Source organism: Phocoena phocoena, chromosome 15, assembly GCF_963924675.1.
Source record: "Phocoena phocoena chromosome 15, mPhoPho1.1, whole genome shotgun sequence".
Taxonomy (NCBI): Eukaryota; Metazoa; Chordata; class Mammalia; order Artiodactyla; family Phocoenidae; genus Phocoena; species Phocoena phocoena.
Genome location: NC_089233.1, coordinates 16,579,447 through 16,595,567, shown reverse-complemented (window position 1 = coordinate 16,595,567; position 16,121 = coordinate 16,579,447). Strand labels below are relative to the sequence as shown.

Below are 16,121 nucleotides of genomic sequence, written 5' to 3'. Positions count from 1 at the left end.
AGCAGCCAGCCACCTGCCCCAGCCCCCAGCTGGTCCTTATGAGGGAGTGGGGGGGGGCCAGGCTCCCCCCTCCCCCAGATCAGGGATTGGCTGGCTGAGACTCTAGCAGGAGGGGTCAGAAGAGAGAGATATTTCTGCTGACAGAGGGGGAACAGTGGGGCTGCAGCCTGAGATGTCACTCATAAGGGAAGCTAAGGTGGCCCCAGCCCCAGGGAAGGGGGGGCAGAGAGAGACTTCACTTTCTGTCTTCTGCTACTGAGCCCTCCCCCGACTGCCTCGACTTCTTCAGCTGCACTGAATTTCCTGTTCCAACCTCACCCCTTCCAGTTCTTCCCTTAAACCCACTTCTCCTCTCAGGCCTTCACCGTTCCCTTTCCTCGTGTCCCCTTCCCGTCTCATCTCCCTGAACCTGCCTGTTTCTACTGCCCCAGTCTCCTCCTTTCTCACTTACCTTGTTGAAAGGGCAGCAGAGATACTCCAACCCTCAGGGGATTGAAAAGGGGGAGAACATCCCTTGGGGGCGAGAGGAAGTGGCTCTAGAGGGACAAGGGGAAGTAGGGAGGGGAGAGGGTCAAGGGGACAGGGCAGAAGATGGTAACCCTACCCTAGGGAGGGGATGCCGCAGCCATCAACAAGGGATTTAGTGTCCAGGCCCTGGTGAGCAGAGCCAGGACTGCCTGTCTCTCCCCTAACCCCCCCCTCCCCATCGCTCTAACTCAGCCACTGGGAACAGAGCCTTCAGGGCCTCGCATCCCTGACAGGGAATCCCCTCCACCAAGAAAATGGGATACCCAGGCAGCCGGGTAACCCAAGAGCCTACAGAATGTGCTGATGGCAGGGGGAGAGGGATCAATGTTTCAGAATGGGGGCAGGGGTCACCCCAAGTCATGGAATAAGGGTCACCTCATCCCACACTGTGCTCTCTTTAACCCATGGGGTTTACATGGCAGACCCCACGTGGCGTGTGGTTGCACTCCGCCCTGGCCCTGAAGTAGCTGTCCTCAAAGGGAGTGAAGATCGGAGCTGTGTGCTCAGGGACACCCTGGGCATACCCTGTCGGCAGAGGGCTGAGGGAAGGGACATTAAGGGAAGGGGCTCGGGGAAGCTGGATAAAGCAGAGGCTCCAGACCAAAGGAATGGACGGCGGGCAGATTGATGGGGACAGGTCTAGGGGAAATAAGGACAGTCATAGCTGGGGGAATAGAGACAGGGCTGCCAGGGTCAGAGGGAAGTCTGAGGAGCAGTGGGGAAAAGGGACAGCAGGGAGCTGGCACGCGGCAGCCAGGTGGGTGGGGGCCCAGGGCTGGGTGCAAAGCCACACGCTGTTGCTGAGCGGCTGGCCTCAGTATCAGCTTCCTCAGAGAAGCAGCTGCTCTGAACACCCCACCCCCACCCCTGCTCTGGGATAGGGGCGTCTCTTGGTTACTACCAGCTGCGGGAGGAACAGACAAGAGGGTAGCATGGGGTGTGGGCAGGGGAGGAAAGAAGGGCAGAGAGGAGAAAGGCTGAATGAGAGAATGGTGAGAGGTCAGTGAGGGGAAGCAGGCTTATGGCCTTGGCCTCAAGTCCTTTCTCCATCTAGGCCTCAGTTTCCTGAAATGAACAGTGAGGGGTATAGGCCGCTGAAAGGGTTCTCAAGGTCGCTTCGCTGTCTGGCACTCAAGTTCCTAAGCAGACGATGGCACAGGAGACAGCGGGGCAAAGGAAAGGGAAGCCCCACTTCTGGGGGGTGGGTAGGCCAGCAGGGGTGGATGGCACTGAAGGATTTAGCCCCCCATACCCATCCTTTCCTCTGCTTGGACCTGGGGGAGGGCAGCCTCTCGGGTGAGTTGAGGACACGACGCTCCTTCCCTCTCCCTTTTCATGGGTCCAACAAACCCCTCCCTGAAGCAGAATCCTGCTGTGGGGTGCGGGTGTGAGGGCTCAGACCATGGTGTGAGGTGTTGGGGGTCACATCCTCCACCTGGCCCAGCACCCACCTTCTTAGGCCAGAGTCAGGCTCAGCATCTGCCAAGCCTTTTGGTGCTGGCTGGCTTCTCCCCGCCACCACCTAGAGGAGTGACAGGGGCACTGTCTTAAAGGAGCAGGAGTGCCCAACACGGAGAAGGGGGAGAAGACTGGACAGATCTCGTCTTCAAGGGACTGGAGAGCATGAGGCCGAGGAAAGGAGGCAGGCTTTACAGGGCACTGCTGCCAACAGGGCCCTGTAAGGTTATTCATTTCTGCCTCCCCCAGCTTCCCAGAGGGGAAACAAGCCAGAGAGGGAAAGCCACCAGCCAAGAGCTGCCAAAGATCACCATCAGGGAGGCTGGGTGTGAACTGGGATGGAGGCGTGTGCTTTCTTGGAGCCCTCACCTAGGGTCTCCAGGCCCAGAGGTGCAAGGTCTTCATCCCCTCCTGAGCACTGAAGCCGAGAATGGGAGAGGCGTAGTTCTGAAGGACACAGAGATAGAGCCTGCTCAATCCCCGACCAGTTCCGAACTTCAGCTGAACCATCCATAGACGGGCTTAGAGGGAAAGTGTCTTAGGCTCCTCCAGCCAAGACATGCAAATCTTGGGGGTTCGGGCGGGGGCGGTGAGGAGGCTCTTGTGCCCTTCCCCCCCCCCCCCCCCCCCCCGCACATCTTCAGAAGGCGAGTCCCTGAGGGCTGGCAGGATTTAGGGGGAGGGGGGAGCCTCGTAGCACCAGTTGCTGCTAGATTAGGAGAGGATCAGGTCCTGCTTACCCTGGGGCGCCACAGCCTTCACTCGCCATCTCACTTTGAGAACACAGCATCCAGGTCCACGAACCATCCCCTCCCTCTGCAAGGCCAATCCTATCCCCAGTCTCCTGAGGCCAAGGTTTGGGGTAGCCCCAGGGATTAGACAAAACCAGGAGAGACAGCAGGCTTCCCCCATCTAGCCCCCAGGATGGGTGGCCTGTGAGCCCAGCTGTCTCCTGTCCATCTCCCAATAGGACGCAAGGCCCAGAATAGCAAGGTCATACGCGTGGTCATAGGGCCTCCTGGAGGTGGGGGCAGAGGCTGAGGGGCATCGAAGTGTAGACTCCACACTGCCCGGGAAGGAAAGTGAGGCAGAATGGTTAAGAGGCGGAGCTGGATGGAGGTGGGGAAGGGAGAGGGCCAACAAAACAGGTGGGATTCTTCAGAACCAGGCCCCTCCTTGTTGGCACCCACAGAGCTGGGAAGCCCAGGGGTGCCCTCGGTTGGAGGAGGGCACAGCCGCAATTCAGTCCAGAGAGGAGAGCCTGGGTTTAATGGTGGGGGAGGGGGCGCAGGGGTGAGGAGATGTTGCAGACTCAAATGCTCACAGGCCTAGCTAGGCACATCATGTGAGTGAAGTGGGCTGGTGGGGATGGAGCAGATGTGGAAGGTGGATACCACGTGAGGCTGGATCTTCTAATTTTCAAGAGAAACCAGTAATCTGAACTTTTATGTGAAATTCCAATGGAAACATTGTCCAGGCCAAGCAAATCATGTCAGCAGCTCCAACCTAGATGAAACTTCCCATTTTACAGATAAGGATATTGAGGCCTGGAGAGGCTACACCTTGCCCAGGCCACACAGCAAATGAGAAGCAAAGGCAGGAGTGGAAGCCAGCACTCTTTATCAACTATCTGGCAGCTTCCCAGCTTGGCTCTGAGAAGGGGGGCAGTCAGCCTGCCCTTGGGTCCCTCTGGCTGCCACATTAAATCTCTCCCAACACAGCCACTGTGCCCCCAGCCCAGCCCCCCTACAATCTCTCTCGACCTGCTTTCTCCCTAGGGTAGGAAGCCTTAACTTCTTAACTGAAGAATTCAGAGCAGGAAGGCTCCTTGGAGGTCATCAATCCTGCCGTTCACTGTCCTGTCCCATTAAGAGAACCTGGCTGGAGACCCCGAGAAGCACCGTTTGGCTCTGCACTTACCGCTCAAGAAACAGGACGGCCCCCCGAGGAGTGATGGGCCGAAAGCACAGGTCTGGAGAGCAACAGGGACTCAACCTGACCCAGCCCTCCAAGTCTCAGCTCTGGTGCTCGCAACACTGGGTGGGCTGCCTTCCTGACCCACCTGTCCCAGTCCCCACTGCAAAAACTGGCCACAGCCATCACGATGGAACTGAGATAAACCCTTTTATTTATTTATGCTTCTCCATTTTGTTTAAAACAACAAGAACAACCACCTTAATATAACTGACAGCCCTTCCCCCTCACCCTTCCTTGGGCTGAGGAGTGGTTAATGGGGAAATGGCCCCCAGGGATGGGGCTGACCATAAGAGCCCCTTGGGGAGGTAATGGAGCCTGAATCCCCTGCCCAGGGGACAGGGCACCTGTAGTGTATGAACTGGGGAGTTAGCAGGGCTCTTGAACCTTTTTGTACCAACATGTATGCCCTTAGCCGTCAAGGGTCACGAAGCATGTGGGGAGGGGATTCCCACTGCTCCTCTATGTCCCTGCCCAGCCCCAATCCCACGAACTGAGGGCTGGGGAGCAAGAAGAGTGGAGAAAGGGTGGGGTAGGGTATCTCACACGAAGGAGTACTGGTTATTTATGGCTCTGGGATGGCCCCCTTCTTCTCCATCGCCCCCTAGTGGTAACTGCTGGAGCTGCAGCATCAGGGTTACCCCGGGGGCCCCACCAGATCCAGCGCCTCCCTGGGCCTCCGTGCCTGGTGCTATGGCCTCTTCCATTTCAACCACGGGGACCAGCTCAACCACGGGGACCAGCTCTTCCTGGACCCCTCCACTGCCCGCTTTCTCTTTCTCTTGCCTCTCTTTGGCTGCTGCGGCTGTTGCTGCCGCCACTTCTGGCGCCCCCGACGCCTCTTCTGCCCCAGGATGTGGGGGATCTGTCCATGAAGGGGGTGCAGGGGGCTGGGGTGGGTCATGGGAGGTGCTCGGTTCTGGATAGGAATGGTAAGAAGACAGACTGATTGTGGAGGGAGGCAAGCTCTTGTAGCAGCCTCCCCTTCACTCATCCCCCCAGGAGCCATGTGCTGTCTCCCCCGTATCCCATCTCCTGAGCAACCCCCATCCATGGAAGATGGATCATGGGCGGCGGTGAGAGGAGGACCACACTTACACACAGTCACTCGCTCCGAAGGGCATGAGGGTGGAGGAGGCATCGGGGTAGCATCGATCTCCCTCGCACACCCCTGCATGGCTCCCGGCCTGCTCCCGGCCTGGGGGGGGGGGGGGGGGGGAGGGGCAACGTGGGGACAGATGGGACGTTGGGGTGGGGAAAAGGGAGAGATCAGACAGGGACATCAGACATCAAGGGAGGAGGGAGGGGGATCAGACCGAGCACCCCCAAGAAGGGCAGGCCCAAGGCAAGGCTGTGATGAAGGGCAGAGACAAGGCCAGGGAGGATGGATCCAGGAGACAGACAAACGATGGAACAGACGGTCCGATGGAATGGGAATGCGCCAACCCAGCTCTCCACTTCCTCCCGGCTCCAGCACGGAGCCCCCTGCCTTCCTACATCCCCGTGTACTCCTTTCCCCAAGAAACCCAGCACACAGGAAATTTCTCTACCCCTCTCTCCCTGACAAAGCCTCTCCGCCTCAAGCCCCCCGCCCCGTCTTTCTGGCACACACACCTCCTCACTTCTTGGGTGCACGGGCACCTCCTCCCCTGCAGACCTGCTCTGCTCACCCTGCTGTCGCTGGGAGGACACGACATAGCTGACAAGGACAACGTCACTGGAGCCTCCGGACTCCAGAGGGATGGGGTGCATCCGGAAATGCTCGAGCATATCAAAAATGGACTGGAACCACAGGTGCTGAACCCGGCACTGACCTTCCTCATTCAGCGAGAGACGCAGGTGCTGAGGGCAGGATGAGTGGGGTAAAGCAGGAGCCCGAACCCCACCAGTCACAGAACCCTTCTCCCCTGATGGCAGCGCTCCCCACTCTACCCACAGGCCCACTGCCTACAGCGGAGCCTTCTCCTCACTCACCTTGGCCTTGCCCTGGAAGTTGAAAGTGAGGACATATTCACCCCGTCTCGTTTCACTCTGACGTACCAGGAAAACGCCATGGGAGCCAGTACCTCCAGCCAGCACTAACTGAGCGGCCTTGAGTCGAGAGAGCATCCCGTGGAACCAAGGATACCCTGAGAGGGGCTGATCCCCCTCACCTCCCTCTGGCTCTCCCTGGAACAGTAACGACCCTTCAGGAAAGAGAGAGGGAAGGAAACTGAGGTGTCAGAGAAGCCTCCCTCATCCTGGGAAATGAAAAGCCTTGCTTTCCCCTCATATATCACTCCCTGTCTGTTCCCCCACCAGCCCCCCAGGTCAGATCCCTCAGGATCCCAAGACAAGAGTTTCAGGCAGGTGGTCAACCAGGCTTGGAGGCAGACACACACTCACACCTCTGGTACCTGTGGCTGTTTCCGGAGTGTCCAGGGGTGGGTAGGGGGCCGAGAGGGGATGAACTGTCCCTGCCGTGGGTCCCTCTTCAATGGGGATACGGGGGGGCAACTCTGGGGGAAGCAGTTCCATTGAGTCAAAATGGGAGGCGGCAATGGAGGCGGAACTGGGGGAGATGGACGCCGAGGGGCGGTCTGAGAGGCCCCCATATGCCCCTGGAAAAAAAAAAAAAAAAGAGGAGGGCAAAATTGAGAGCTCGAGAAGCTACTCTTTGGGAGGATTGGTCTGCTTGGGCCCACTTCCCCACCAGCCAGGTTACCCTGGGTACACTGGTGGTCAGCTGGCTGAAATGCTGAATCTTTCTTCAGGCACTGAGCCCTGATTGTTATCAATGACTCCTAACTTATGCTTCACGCATTGCTGAAGGACTGCAGTTATTCCAACAAGGTCCTAGAATCCTAATGTGCCTACATCTCTTCTGAATCAACAGTTGAAATTACAGCTATAGTTGCAGAGGTGGGGATGGGGGTGGGTAGAATCCCTCAAATATTTTCACGTTAAAAAGGGGTCCTTTTTTTGCCTGCAGGACAAACCCTCCAACTCTGAGAGGCATCAAAGATTCTCCTGTGAATCCTCCCAACCTAACCAACCTGATCTTCAGATTAACTTGTATTCTTGTGTCCTCCGCTTTAACCCAATTATCCCGTCTAATTTTTCCAGCTCTCCGGGGCTCTCCCCATCTCAGGTCTCTGCTCTCCTAGCTTCTCCAAGCCATGTTCTTTTCTCACCTCGCCTGTGTAGAATTCTCCATCTATCCCACCTCCCATGATTCTCTTCCTTCTCTGAGCTCCCGAGGCTTCCTGCTGGTGCCGCTCAAAGGACACTAAGCACAGGGTCTCCATTTGGGAGTCCTGCTTTTTAGAGGGAGTGATGTCTTGCCAACTCCGCTAGACTGTGAGCCCACGGGGCAGCTCTGAGCTCCTCATCCTGCCCCAGAGCCTAACAGAGGGTCGAGGATGTACTGGGGCGCTCCTCAATGTCTGCTGAGCGGCAGGCGTGAGCCTACAGGCACGTCGTACATAATCAGTGCTCCAAGGATGGGAATATGCGGAGTGCAGGGTGCCATGGTTCAGGCAAAAAGCTGGCATAGCCGCTGTCTTTGTCAGCGACTCTCAGATGCCCTCAGAAATGCCATTTCTCCTCTCTGCTCTTAGCTGCCTGAGAAACGAGGAGATTGGAATGGACGACCTGTAAGGTCCGTTCTGGCTCTTCAGAGTCTTTAATTCATTTGTTTACTCATTGCATACAGCCTGTGTGCTAGGCACAGTGAAACTGAAGCTCGGAATGGAGGATCAGAAAAAAAGGGTGTAGTGGAGTCTAGAAAGGTGAGCTGGGGCCAGGTAGACACATCTTTGTGTGTTTATGTATGTGGGTAGCATACACGTGTGTTTAAAAGTAGGGAGTCAAAAGAAAATCTAGTACTGTCAACACGTGCACAGAGATGCAGAGTAGGAACGAAACAAAGATACGTACAAAGCGTTCTGGAAGCTCTGGAGAAGAGAACCATTACCTCTAGCCAGAGTGGTGGCCGGCACAAGGCTTACAGAAAAGGGGACAAGGCCGGGCATAGAAGGCTGGAGAGGAGCTGGCCTGGGGCTCGTGTGGGGCTGGTGATGGTGATGGTCCTAAACTGTAAACTGTGGTCAGGCACGTTCGGGGACAAAAGTCAGACATTTGGTCGTGGCAGCTGAGGAGCAGGCATGGGGTGCACAGCAGAGCCTGGAGAGAGGGCCTGGGCCTGATGGCCAGGGTTCTTGCGTGGCGGGTCCCGAGGTTCACAGCTCTCTAAGGCTCCACCCTTACCCTGCGAAAGGCGGTCGCTGCTCTCGCTGGGCCCCAGCAGCAGCCCCTGGCTGGGCAGACTCTCCGAGTGATTCAGGCAGGGCAGCTCCAGGCTGTCTGTGTTCTCCCTTGTCAGGAATGAGGTCCCAGGGGCCAGGGGGAGGGTCATGGGGCGGGGACTGGTAGCAGGGCAGGGTCTGCAGAGACAGGGAAAATGGTGCTGGGAGGAAAGTCACCAGGGGAGAGGCAAAAGGCTGCTCACCACCCTCACCCCCTGGTCCCCTCAGTGACAGAAGACGGGCTCCTCACCCTGGGCTCAGGCATTCTTGGATGTCAGACACCCAGGCCTTCACGTGTAGAGCATCAGCTGTCTCCAGGATATACTCCGAGGGGCCTTCCACCTATGGGGACAAGAGGAGGCCCACAGGCCACTTCCAGGTCTCGAGGCCTTAATTCACCCCCAACAGGAACAAGCACATCCTCCCTCTCACCCCTCGTCCCAGAAAAGCTGCCGCCCCAGGGACACACGGTCAAGGTACCTGGCATACGTGCCCCTCCTTGCATCAGTATCCCTTGCTTCAATGTGCTAAGAGTGCTCCAAGTGGACAGGGGAGCCCAGGGCTCCTACCTTAACCACAAACGTGTTCTCCCGGTCAGGCATCTCCAGGGCTGTGGTTGTCCGCACGTCGGTGATCGCAGAGCAGGGAATGCTAAGTCGAGGCCGAGACGCCTAAGTCGGGAGACAGAAGAAGATCCAGACTTTTGGTGTGCAGAGACCAGCTTTCCTTTCCCTCGAGATTCATCTTTCCCTCCACACCCCAAGGGAGTTAGACAAATAACACTACTTTCTCTGTCCTGCCCACACTAGGAACCCAGAGTCAGGAGCTAGCTTTAAAAATCCAACTAAGCAAAGCTAGGCATGTGGGCCACGTCCCCAGCGCTCAATCCCTCACTCCCAGTCACCCACCCTCCTCCTCTGGCCCTCACCTTGGGTGGTACAAAGAACTCCAGACGGCTTCCTCCTCCTCCTTCTCCTTCACTTCGAAGCAGCAAGCGACACTTCTGCCACTGAGGTTGCCCTCCTCCCCCTGAGGTAGGCCCCGCTGCCCCTCCTCCCCGGCCCACTCCAGCTGGGTCAGGGGCTGCCTCTTCAGCCCCCATGAAACTCAGCAGCTCTTCCCTCTGCACCACGCCTCCTCCATCCTTCAAGGTCCCCCCTCCCCGACTGAGTCTCAGCCTCTCAAAACGGTGAGTCCATCTGTCCCCAGGGGATGTTCCATCGCTAACCAGTCCCCTACCAATGGTCCCAGCCCCGCCAGAGGAGTTGGAATTGCTGTTTCCACCTAATACTGGGGGGCCCGATGAGGTCTCTAGGGGCCCCGCTGGGGAGGGAGGGTCACCAGTCCCCCGCCACTGCAGGATGCCGCGGACTGAACCACGGACGGAGCGACCCACTGAGCGGAGGGAGAAGCGTTTCTTTAGCTTCGGCTTCGAGGAGGTTGTAGAAGAGGAAGAGACTGAGGAAGGGAGGGGGCCGGCCAGGTCCTCAGATGATCGAGAAGGGCCCAGCACAGCCAGGGGCCCGCCCACCCTGCAGCTCTCAAGGGACAGGTCCTGTGGCGGGATCTCCACACCAGGACTCAGAGGAGCCAGGATGGGTGGCGAGAGGGAGCCGGAGGCCCGGGCCACCTCGGCTTCAAAGTGCTGCAGGAAGAGCTCAGCAAAACGGCGGGAGAAGGCAGCCTCGGCCCCAGGCCCTGCGTACTGGGGGTGGGAGGCCAGGTAGAGGCGAAAACGGCGGGCAAAATCCAGGGCAGCCGCCCGGGCGTGGGACTCGCAGAACTCCCGCCAACTCGGGGGAGGGGGTGGGGGCAAGGGGGGAGGGGAGGGCGAGGTCCCATCCTCCGGGGAAGGGGCACCATTCATGATGGCCCCCAGGAGGTGGAGAGGGGGAGCCTGTGGGGAGGGGCAGCAAAGAGGGAAGCAGCCAGAAGACACAGGGTGAGCGGCAGCAGCTGCAGAAGGAAGAGGCACATACATCGAGTCACTGCTGAGGTGGGACCGGGGCCAGAGCCCCACCCCGAGCCAGACTCCCTCCTCTGGTCTAGACTCCTCAAGAGAGCAACGGGGCTGAACACCACGCTGCCACCCTTCCCCTCCCCAGATCCTCGTGCCCCACCACTCCCAGGTCTAGCCTGCACCCACTCTGCTGCCTCCCCAGTCCACTCTCCCTGGCTTCAGCTCCAGGCGTGGTGGACGGCTGTGCAGCACCTCCCTCTAAAAGGGACTCGTCCACGTCACCTCCCTTCTCTAAAATCATCCTTCAATATTTATTACGTGCCTCCCATGTGCCGTTCTTACCTTTCCCTGCGAGAGGTTTTAACAACCTCTGTAATAGATGAGGAACCCGAAGCTCAGAAAAAGTTTCAGAACTCCAAGTCTACTGTTTTTCCCACCGCACAGTCCTGACTGCACCAGCCTCAGTCACCGCCCCAGCTCTCAGGGGAGCTAGGCCTGCAGAGCTTAGAGACCCTGCCTCATGCATCCCCGAGGTCCATCTCTGAGGAGGGAGGCTGCTCATTAAGGAGGATGGATGGATGACCGATTCAAACAACTGTCTTGAAAGCCGACCCCAGGGCCCAGCACCCAAGCACTGTTGTCAAGGAGGCTTGGAATGCCCAGAGCCCACTTCTTTGGTGCCCCTCCAGGCGGGGGCCCAGAGGCAGCAGCACCAGGTGAGGACAGACTGTGGGTTGGGTCCGGGCAAGTCTCTGCTGGCCCCAAAGTAAATAAAATACAACAGGAAGCTGGGGCCTTGGATTTTTCACCTCCCTCTTCTCTCACAGGGGAGCGTGCCCTAAAGGCTGGTTAGCCTGATGGTTAAGGCCACAGGTTCTGGAGTTAGGCTTAGGATGAAATTCCATATCTGCCACCTATTAGCTGTGTGATCGTGAACAAATTACATGTCCTCTCCGAGCTTCAGTTTTCGTATCTATAAAACAGAGCTAATGATCCCTAACCCCTAAAATTGTTGGGAGAATTAAACAGAACATGTCCCTGCTTGACACAAAGTAAGCACACAATAAATGACTTGCCGTTATTACTATCTTTATGGGTTCCAATTTTCTCAAAGAGAAATCAGCGAAAGGAAGAGCCTTCCCAACGTCTTACAACTAGCAAGTGGCAGAGCTGGGCATGGAATTTACAACCCATGGCTCTTCTGTTAGTGTTCCTCCCCCATATTATACTGGGAGATGACTGGCACCAAGAATGGGGTGAAAGCAGTTCAGGCAAATCTCCCCAAACCCCAGACTCCTGCTCAGACCCGCGGTCAGCGCCCCCTCCCCTTTCTCCTTGACCTAGACACTACACACTCAGATGTCTCCAACCATAGGGACAATTCCAAACCAACGAGAAGACGCCAGGAGATGAAAGAGTCATGGAGCACGGGGGAACCGAGCCAAGAGGTGCAGACACAGCAGAGAGACCAATCTCCAAGCAGAGGCCACCTCAGCTCACACCGGCCGACCCAACCCTCTGCACCACAGGCACACCCAGCCCCCTTCAGGCCCGCTGACCCTGCGGCTCCTGAGCTGGTGACTCAGTTTCTCTTCTGCCAAGTAGGACTCGGGCACCTTTTCCCAGTGCACCTGCCTCTCGGCTCAGTTCTGATATTTCCCGAAGGGCGGGTGGTGGAGCGTGCAGGCTCCGCTCCTGGCTCGGACCCTCCGGACCCGGTGGTCAACCCACTCCGACCCGACCCTCCTCCCTGGACACCCTCTACCCGCCCATTCCCCGGGGCCGCAGCCTCCAGGGAAGCAGCCCGCTCTGCTGCACTCTCCGGGGCCGGGCGCCCCTCCTGCCTCTAGTCCCCCACGCCCGCCCCCACCAAGGCTCCTCGCAGGCGCCGGGGCCGGGTCGCGGAGAGGGAAGAGGGACTTGAAGAGGGGGGTTCCGGTTCCGGTCCCACCTGCATCTCGGTCCCCGCGGTTAGCTCCGGCGGCGGCGGCAGCTCCCGCTCCCTGCCCCACCCCCCGCCTCCGCGACTAGCTCCCAGCCCGGTTCTGCGCAGGCGCCGGGACCCCCTTTTTCCCGTCACCGAAGGAAGTGACCATAGAGAAGACCGAGGAGAAAGAAGGGCACGTTCACACTCACTTCCGCCATCCTCCCATTCCGTGCCACCCTTCCAGAGTTGAGGAGGTGGGAGTCTCGGAGTGCTCAGTGACTTCTCCAGTTGCGCCTAAAAGGGACCGCAGAAGCAGCCATAGGACGGGGTTGGGTCCCACCAGAGCGTCCTCCCAGAGGAAAGTCGGGACAGTAGGGAGCAGTCAACCATAGAGAAGGCGCCTTAGGGGAATAGAGTCCCGAGGCCCTGATGAAGGCTAGAGGAGCCACCGGTACCGGAAACCAGCGAGTTGAGAAGGCTTTTTGAAGGGCCTGCTGTAGCCTAGAGCGCCCAGCCGGGCTGCAGAGGGGTTCGAGGACACCGCCCCCAAAGACCTGGGGGAGGGAAGATGCGGGTGACCTTGATGAGGCCCTGCGAGGAAGCGGAGCCTGAATTTACGACCTTGGCTTCTCTGAGGAAAGTACTGGAGGTTCTAGGAGGTTCCAGCTCTGAACTGGGAAATAAAGGTTGGGGGGTCAGGAATAATGAGGTCAGTTTGGGGCATGTCTGTGGGACGTCAGGAGGCAGGTGGACATACAGTCTGGAGCTGAAGAGAGACATCAAGGCCAGATATAGAAATTGAGACTCATTAAGGTGTAGTAGAGGGCAGTCGAAATCATGAGCACGATGAGATCCTAATCAATCAGGTCTCTCATTGACCCAGCTCCAACTGGCCTAAGCAATAAGGGAGTCTTTTGGCTCAAACCATTGAAAAGAATGGATCAAGCTTCTTCAGGAACAGCTGAATAAAAGGGCCAAAAGATATTGGGAACCTGTGGTTCACCTCTAGGCTGAGCTCTCCCCATGCCTCTCTTAGTGGCAAAATGGATTTCCATAGCTCCAAACTTAAGTCGCAGTAGCTTAGCAACTCTGGTAGGAGCATGTCTTTTTTTCTGAGATTTGCAGTAACATTTCCAGAACTGACTTTAGCTGATTGGCTTGGATCATGTGCTTATCCTGAAACCCAAAGGCCTCGTGACCCACGAGATTGGAGATGGATAAATGCCCTGACTCACACAAGGATGTTTGTTTGAGGTTGAGGCTACTGGATGGAGTTGGAAAAAATCATTGTGGAAGGGCAAGTTCTGGCCTAACCAGCCTTTGTCCCCATCTCTACCCCAGATCTAACCAAATTAACATCAACTCCCAGATGGCCTTTGTTAAGGTCTTCATCACCATCTTTGTCAATTCCATCTTCCAGTTCAGAAAAAGATGTCAGTGGAAAGGCCTCTAGTTCCGTGATCACCCCCCACTCCTCCCTGATACTCTTACATACCCTTTCTCTGTAGTTGGCCCATCCTTGTCCAGGAGAGAGGAAAGGTGAGGAATACAGAAAGGTAAGGGGCTGGTGATGATGGGTTAGGTTTGGAAATGTGTCTAAGCTGTCCAATAAAACTTTCTGCAATGACTGAAATGTTCTGTATTAGTACTGCCTAGTTTGGTAGGCACTAGCCACACGTAGCTTTTAAGCACTTGAAATGTGGCTAACGTGACTAAGGAACTGAAGTTTTCTTTTCTTTTTTTTTTTTTGTGCCATGCTGCACGGCTTGCAGGATCTTAGCTCCCTGACCAGGGATTGAACCTGGGCCATGGCAGTGAAAGCGTCGAGTCCTAGCCACTGGACCGCCAGGGAATTCCCGGAACCGAAGTTTTCATTTTAATTAATTAAGATAGCCACATGTGCCTAATGACTACTGTATTGGTGTAAGAGGTGCCTGTAGGCAACTAGGTGGAGCTGTCCAGCAGAGATGGATCTACAGCCTCAGCTGCACAAGGTAGTGTGGTCGTGATCAGACGTGAGTAGTGGTTAAAGACATGGACACGAATGAGATCATCCCAGTAATATATGTAGAGAGAAGAGAGCCTGAAATCTAATTCTGGGGGGAAAGCCACATTTAACAGGCAGGCAAAGAAAGAGAAGTAGAAAGTGCTGAGATGTTGTCTTGGGTAAGATTTTCCAGAAGCATACTCTGTGATGAGAATTTTTGTGCGAGTGATTTATTTAAAAAGTGCTACCAGGAGAAACTAGTAAAGGAGTGGGAGACGCAGGAGAGGAAACCAAGCAAACGTGATCTCAGGAAGAGAGTCGTTCAGCTTGATTCCTCCCTCAAGGGAGCCCTGGATGTAAGTTGTCCCTCAGATTTATCCAGAAACAAGGGAGCTGGGCCTTTCATATACCAACATCCCTCAGCTGTAGACTAGGGCTTCCCCTGGGAGATGTCAATTCTCAGGCACTTCGTCAAAGCAAAGACTCCAGTAGCCTGAGGACAGTACTCAAAAGAAAAAAAAAAAAAAAAAAATCTGGAAGGTCTAATTATTTGGAAGAAAAACCACACACCAAAGACCAGGGGGTGTGGGAATACAGTGGGTGTGTGTGTGTGGTGTGTGGGGGGATTGGGCAAACACTTCACACACAAATGACAAAAGAGGGATCCATGGTACTGGGCACTGTCATTGTCTCCTATAGAATACACTGACTTAGATTGCTTGGTCACTTTGTTGAGAGTATCTTTAGGGAAGTGAAAAGGAAGCAGAAGCCAATGGTAGTGGACTGAGGAATGAATGGAAGGTGAACAAGTGGGAGGAGGAATGCTTAGAGCTGCCCTACAATTTGGCCAAAAAGGGAAGGAGAGAGATACGGAGGGCTGCAATTTTAGAGGGTGGAAAGGTTTGCTTGTTTGTTTCAATCCTGAGGGAAACCTGATTATGTCTGAAGTCCTAGGGGAGAGGAGCCAGTAAAAAGGATGGTAATTGAAGGAGTGAAGTTTGGGGAAGGTGGGAAGGATGGATCCAGGGCCCAGGTTAAGCCAAGGTATTAATATGAAAGGGAAAACACTTCTTCCTCCTTATGAACAGGGGATGTAATACTCAGGATTCTTTCAGTTACAAGTAATAGGAACACCCCCCCCCCCACCCCGTTTAAGGTAGTTTAAACATGAAAAGAGGGGGAGTTTATTGGTTTACAGAATTTAAAAATCAGAGGTAGAATGATGTTAGGCATGGCTGGAGCCACAGGCTCAAACGATGTCCATCTGAACTTGCTCTCTGTCTCTTAGCTCTGCTTTCCTCTGGACTGTCTTCCTCCTCAGGCAGGTTTTCCCCTCATAGATAGCAAGATGGCCACCAGCATTCCAAGCTTACACTCTACCAGCTTCATAATCCTAGCAGAAGAAGATCATAGCTTTCCCAGTAATTCCAGCAAGTGCAATAGGGTTTTGTCTCATCAGCTCAGCTTAGGTCACCCAATGCCTATATCTATCGTATAATACAGAATTTGTCTGGTCTTTGTCCCATGTTCCTGGCACAGAGCTTTTAAAATACTTGGAATTTCCTCAGTGACAGATGTGCCTGTTATTCGTGAGCCCCTTAGGTCACACCTGAGTTTCTGCTGACAAGCTGACTAATGGCAAGCCCCTACATAGCTTCAGGATGGGGTCACCAGAAACACCAACTTTGTGATTAGAGGGTTGGGATTTTGAGCCAGTTTGACCTCCAGGGAGGGGAGGGGACTTGGAGATTGAGTTCAGTCACATGACAGTGATTTAATCAATCATGCCTAAGTAATGAAACCCCTAATAAAAACTTTGGACACTGAAGCTCAGTGGGGCTTCCTGGTGGGTGAATACACTGACGTGTCGGGGGGCTGGGGGTGATGTGCCCCGATTCTATGTCTCTGTGGACCCTCCCAGACCTCTCCCTACGTAGCTCTTCATTTAGCTGTTCCTGACTTGTATCCTTTATTATAAAATGTAGTCATAATTGTAATCGT

General features: G+C 55.6%; 1 protein-coding gene across 2 annotated transcripts; it reads right to left on the bottom strand.

The window, feature by feature from the left end:
• Positions 1-4,091: 4,091 nt before the first annotated feature.
• SH2B1 (SH2B adaptor protein 1) lies at positions 4,092-12,249 on the bottom strand. 2 transcript variants are annotated; one of them, XM_065892114.1, is made up of 10 exons: positions 12,158-12,249; positions 9,175-10,202; positions 8,816-8,917; positions 8,497-8,588; positions 8,209-8,384; positions 6,357-6,560; positions 5,935-6,146; positions 5,631-5,802; positions 5,059-5,158; positions 4,092-4,879 (listed from the first exon to the last, which is right to left on the bottom strand). In XM_065892114.1, exons 2-10 carry the CDS (start codon positions 10,111-10,113, stop codon positions 4,861-4,863), a joined length of 2,016 nt encoding a protein of 671 aa, XP_065748186.1. In that variant the 5' UTR covers positions 10,114-10,202; positions 12,158-12,249; the 3' UTR covers positions 4,092-4,860. The 2 variants fall into 2 exon arrangements, with proteins under 2 accessions (XP_065748186.1, XP_065748185.1); XM_065892113.1 differs by lacking the exons at positions 5,059-5,158; positions 12,158-12,249 and having other exon boundaries at positions 9,175-10,113.
• Between the last annotated feature and the right edge of the window lie 3,872 nt (positions 12,250-16,121).

Excerpts from the sequence above, each read along its gene's own strand:
- SH2B1 (XM_065892113.1), bottom strand. The coding sequence starts at position 10,113 with ATGAATGGTGCCCCTTCCCCGGAGGATGGGACCTCGCCCTCCCCTCCC. Across the intron at positions 8,589-8,815 it reads AGAACACGTTTGTGGTTAAG|GTGGAAGGCCCCTCGGAGTA; the intron begins GTAGGAGCCCTG and ends TTGTCCCCATAG. Across the intron at positions 4,880-5,630 it reads GTCCTCCCAGCGACAGCAGG|AACCGAGCACCTCCCATGAC; the intron begins GTGAGCAGAGCA and ends ATTCCTATCCAG.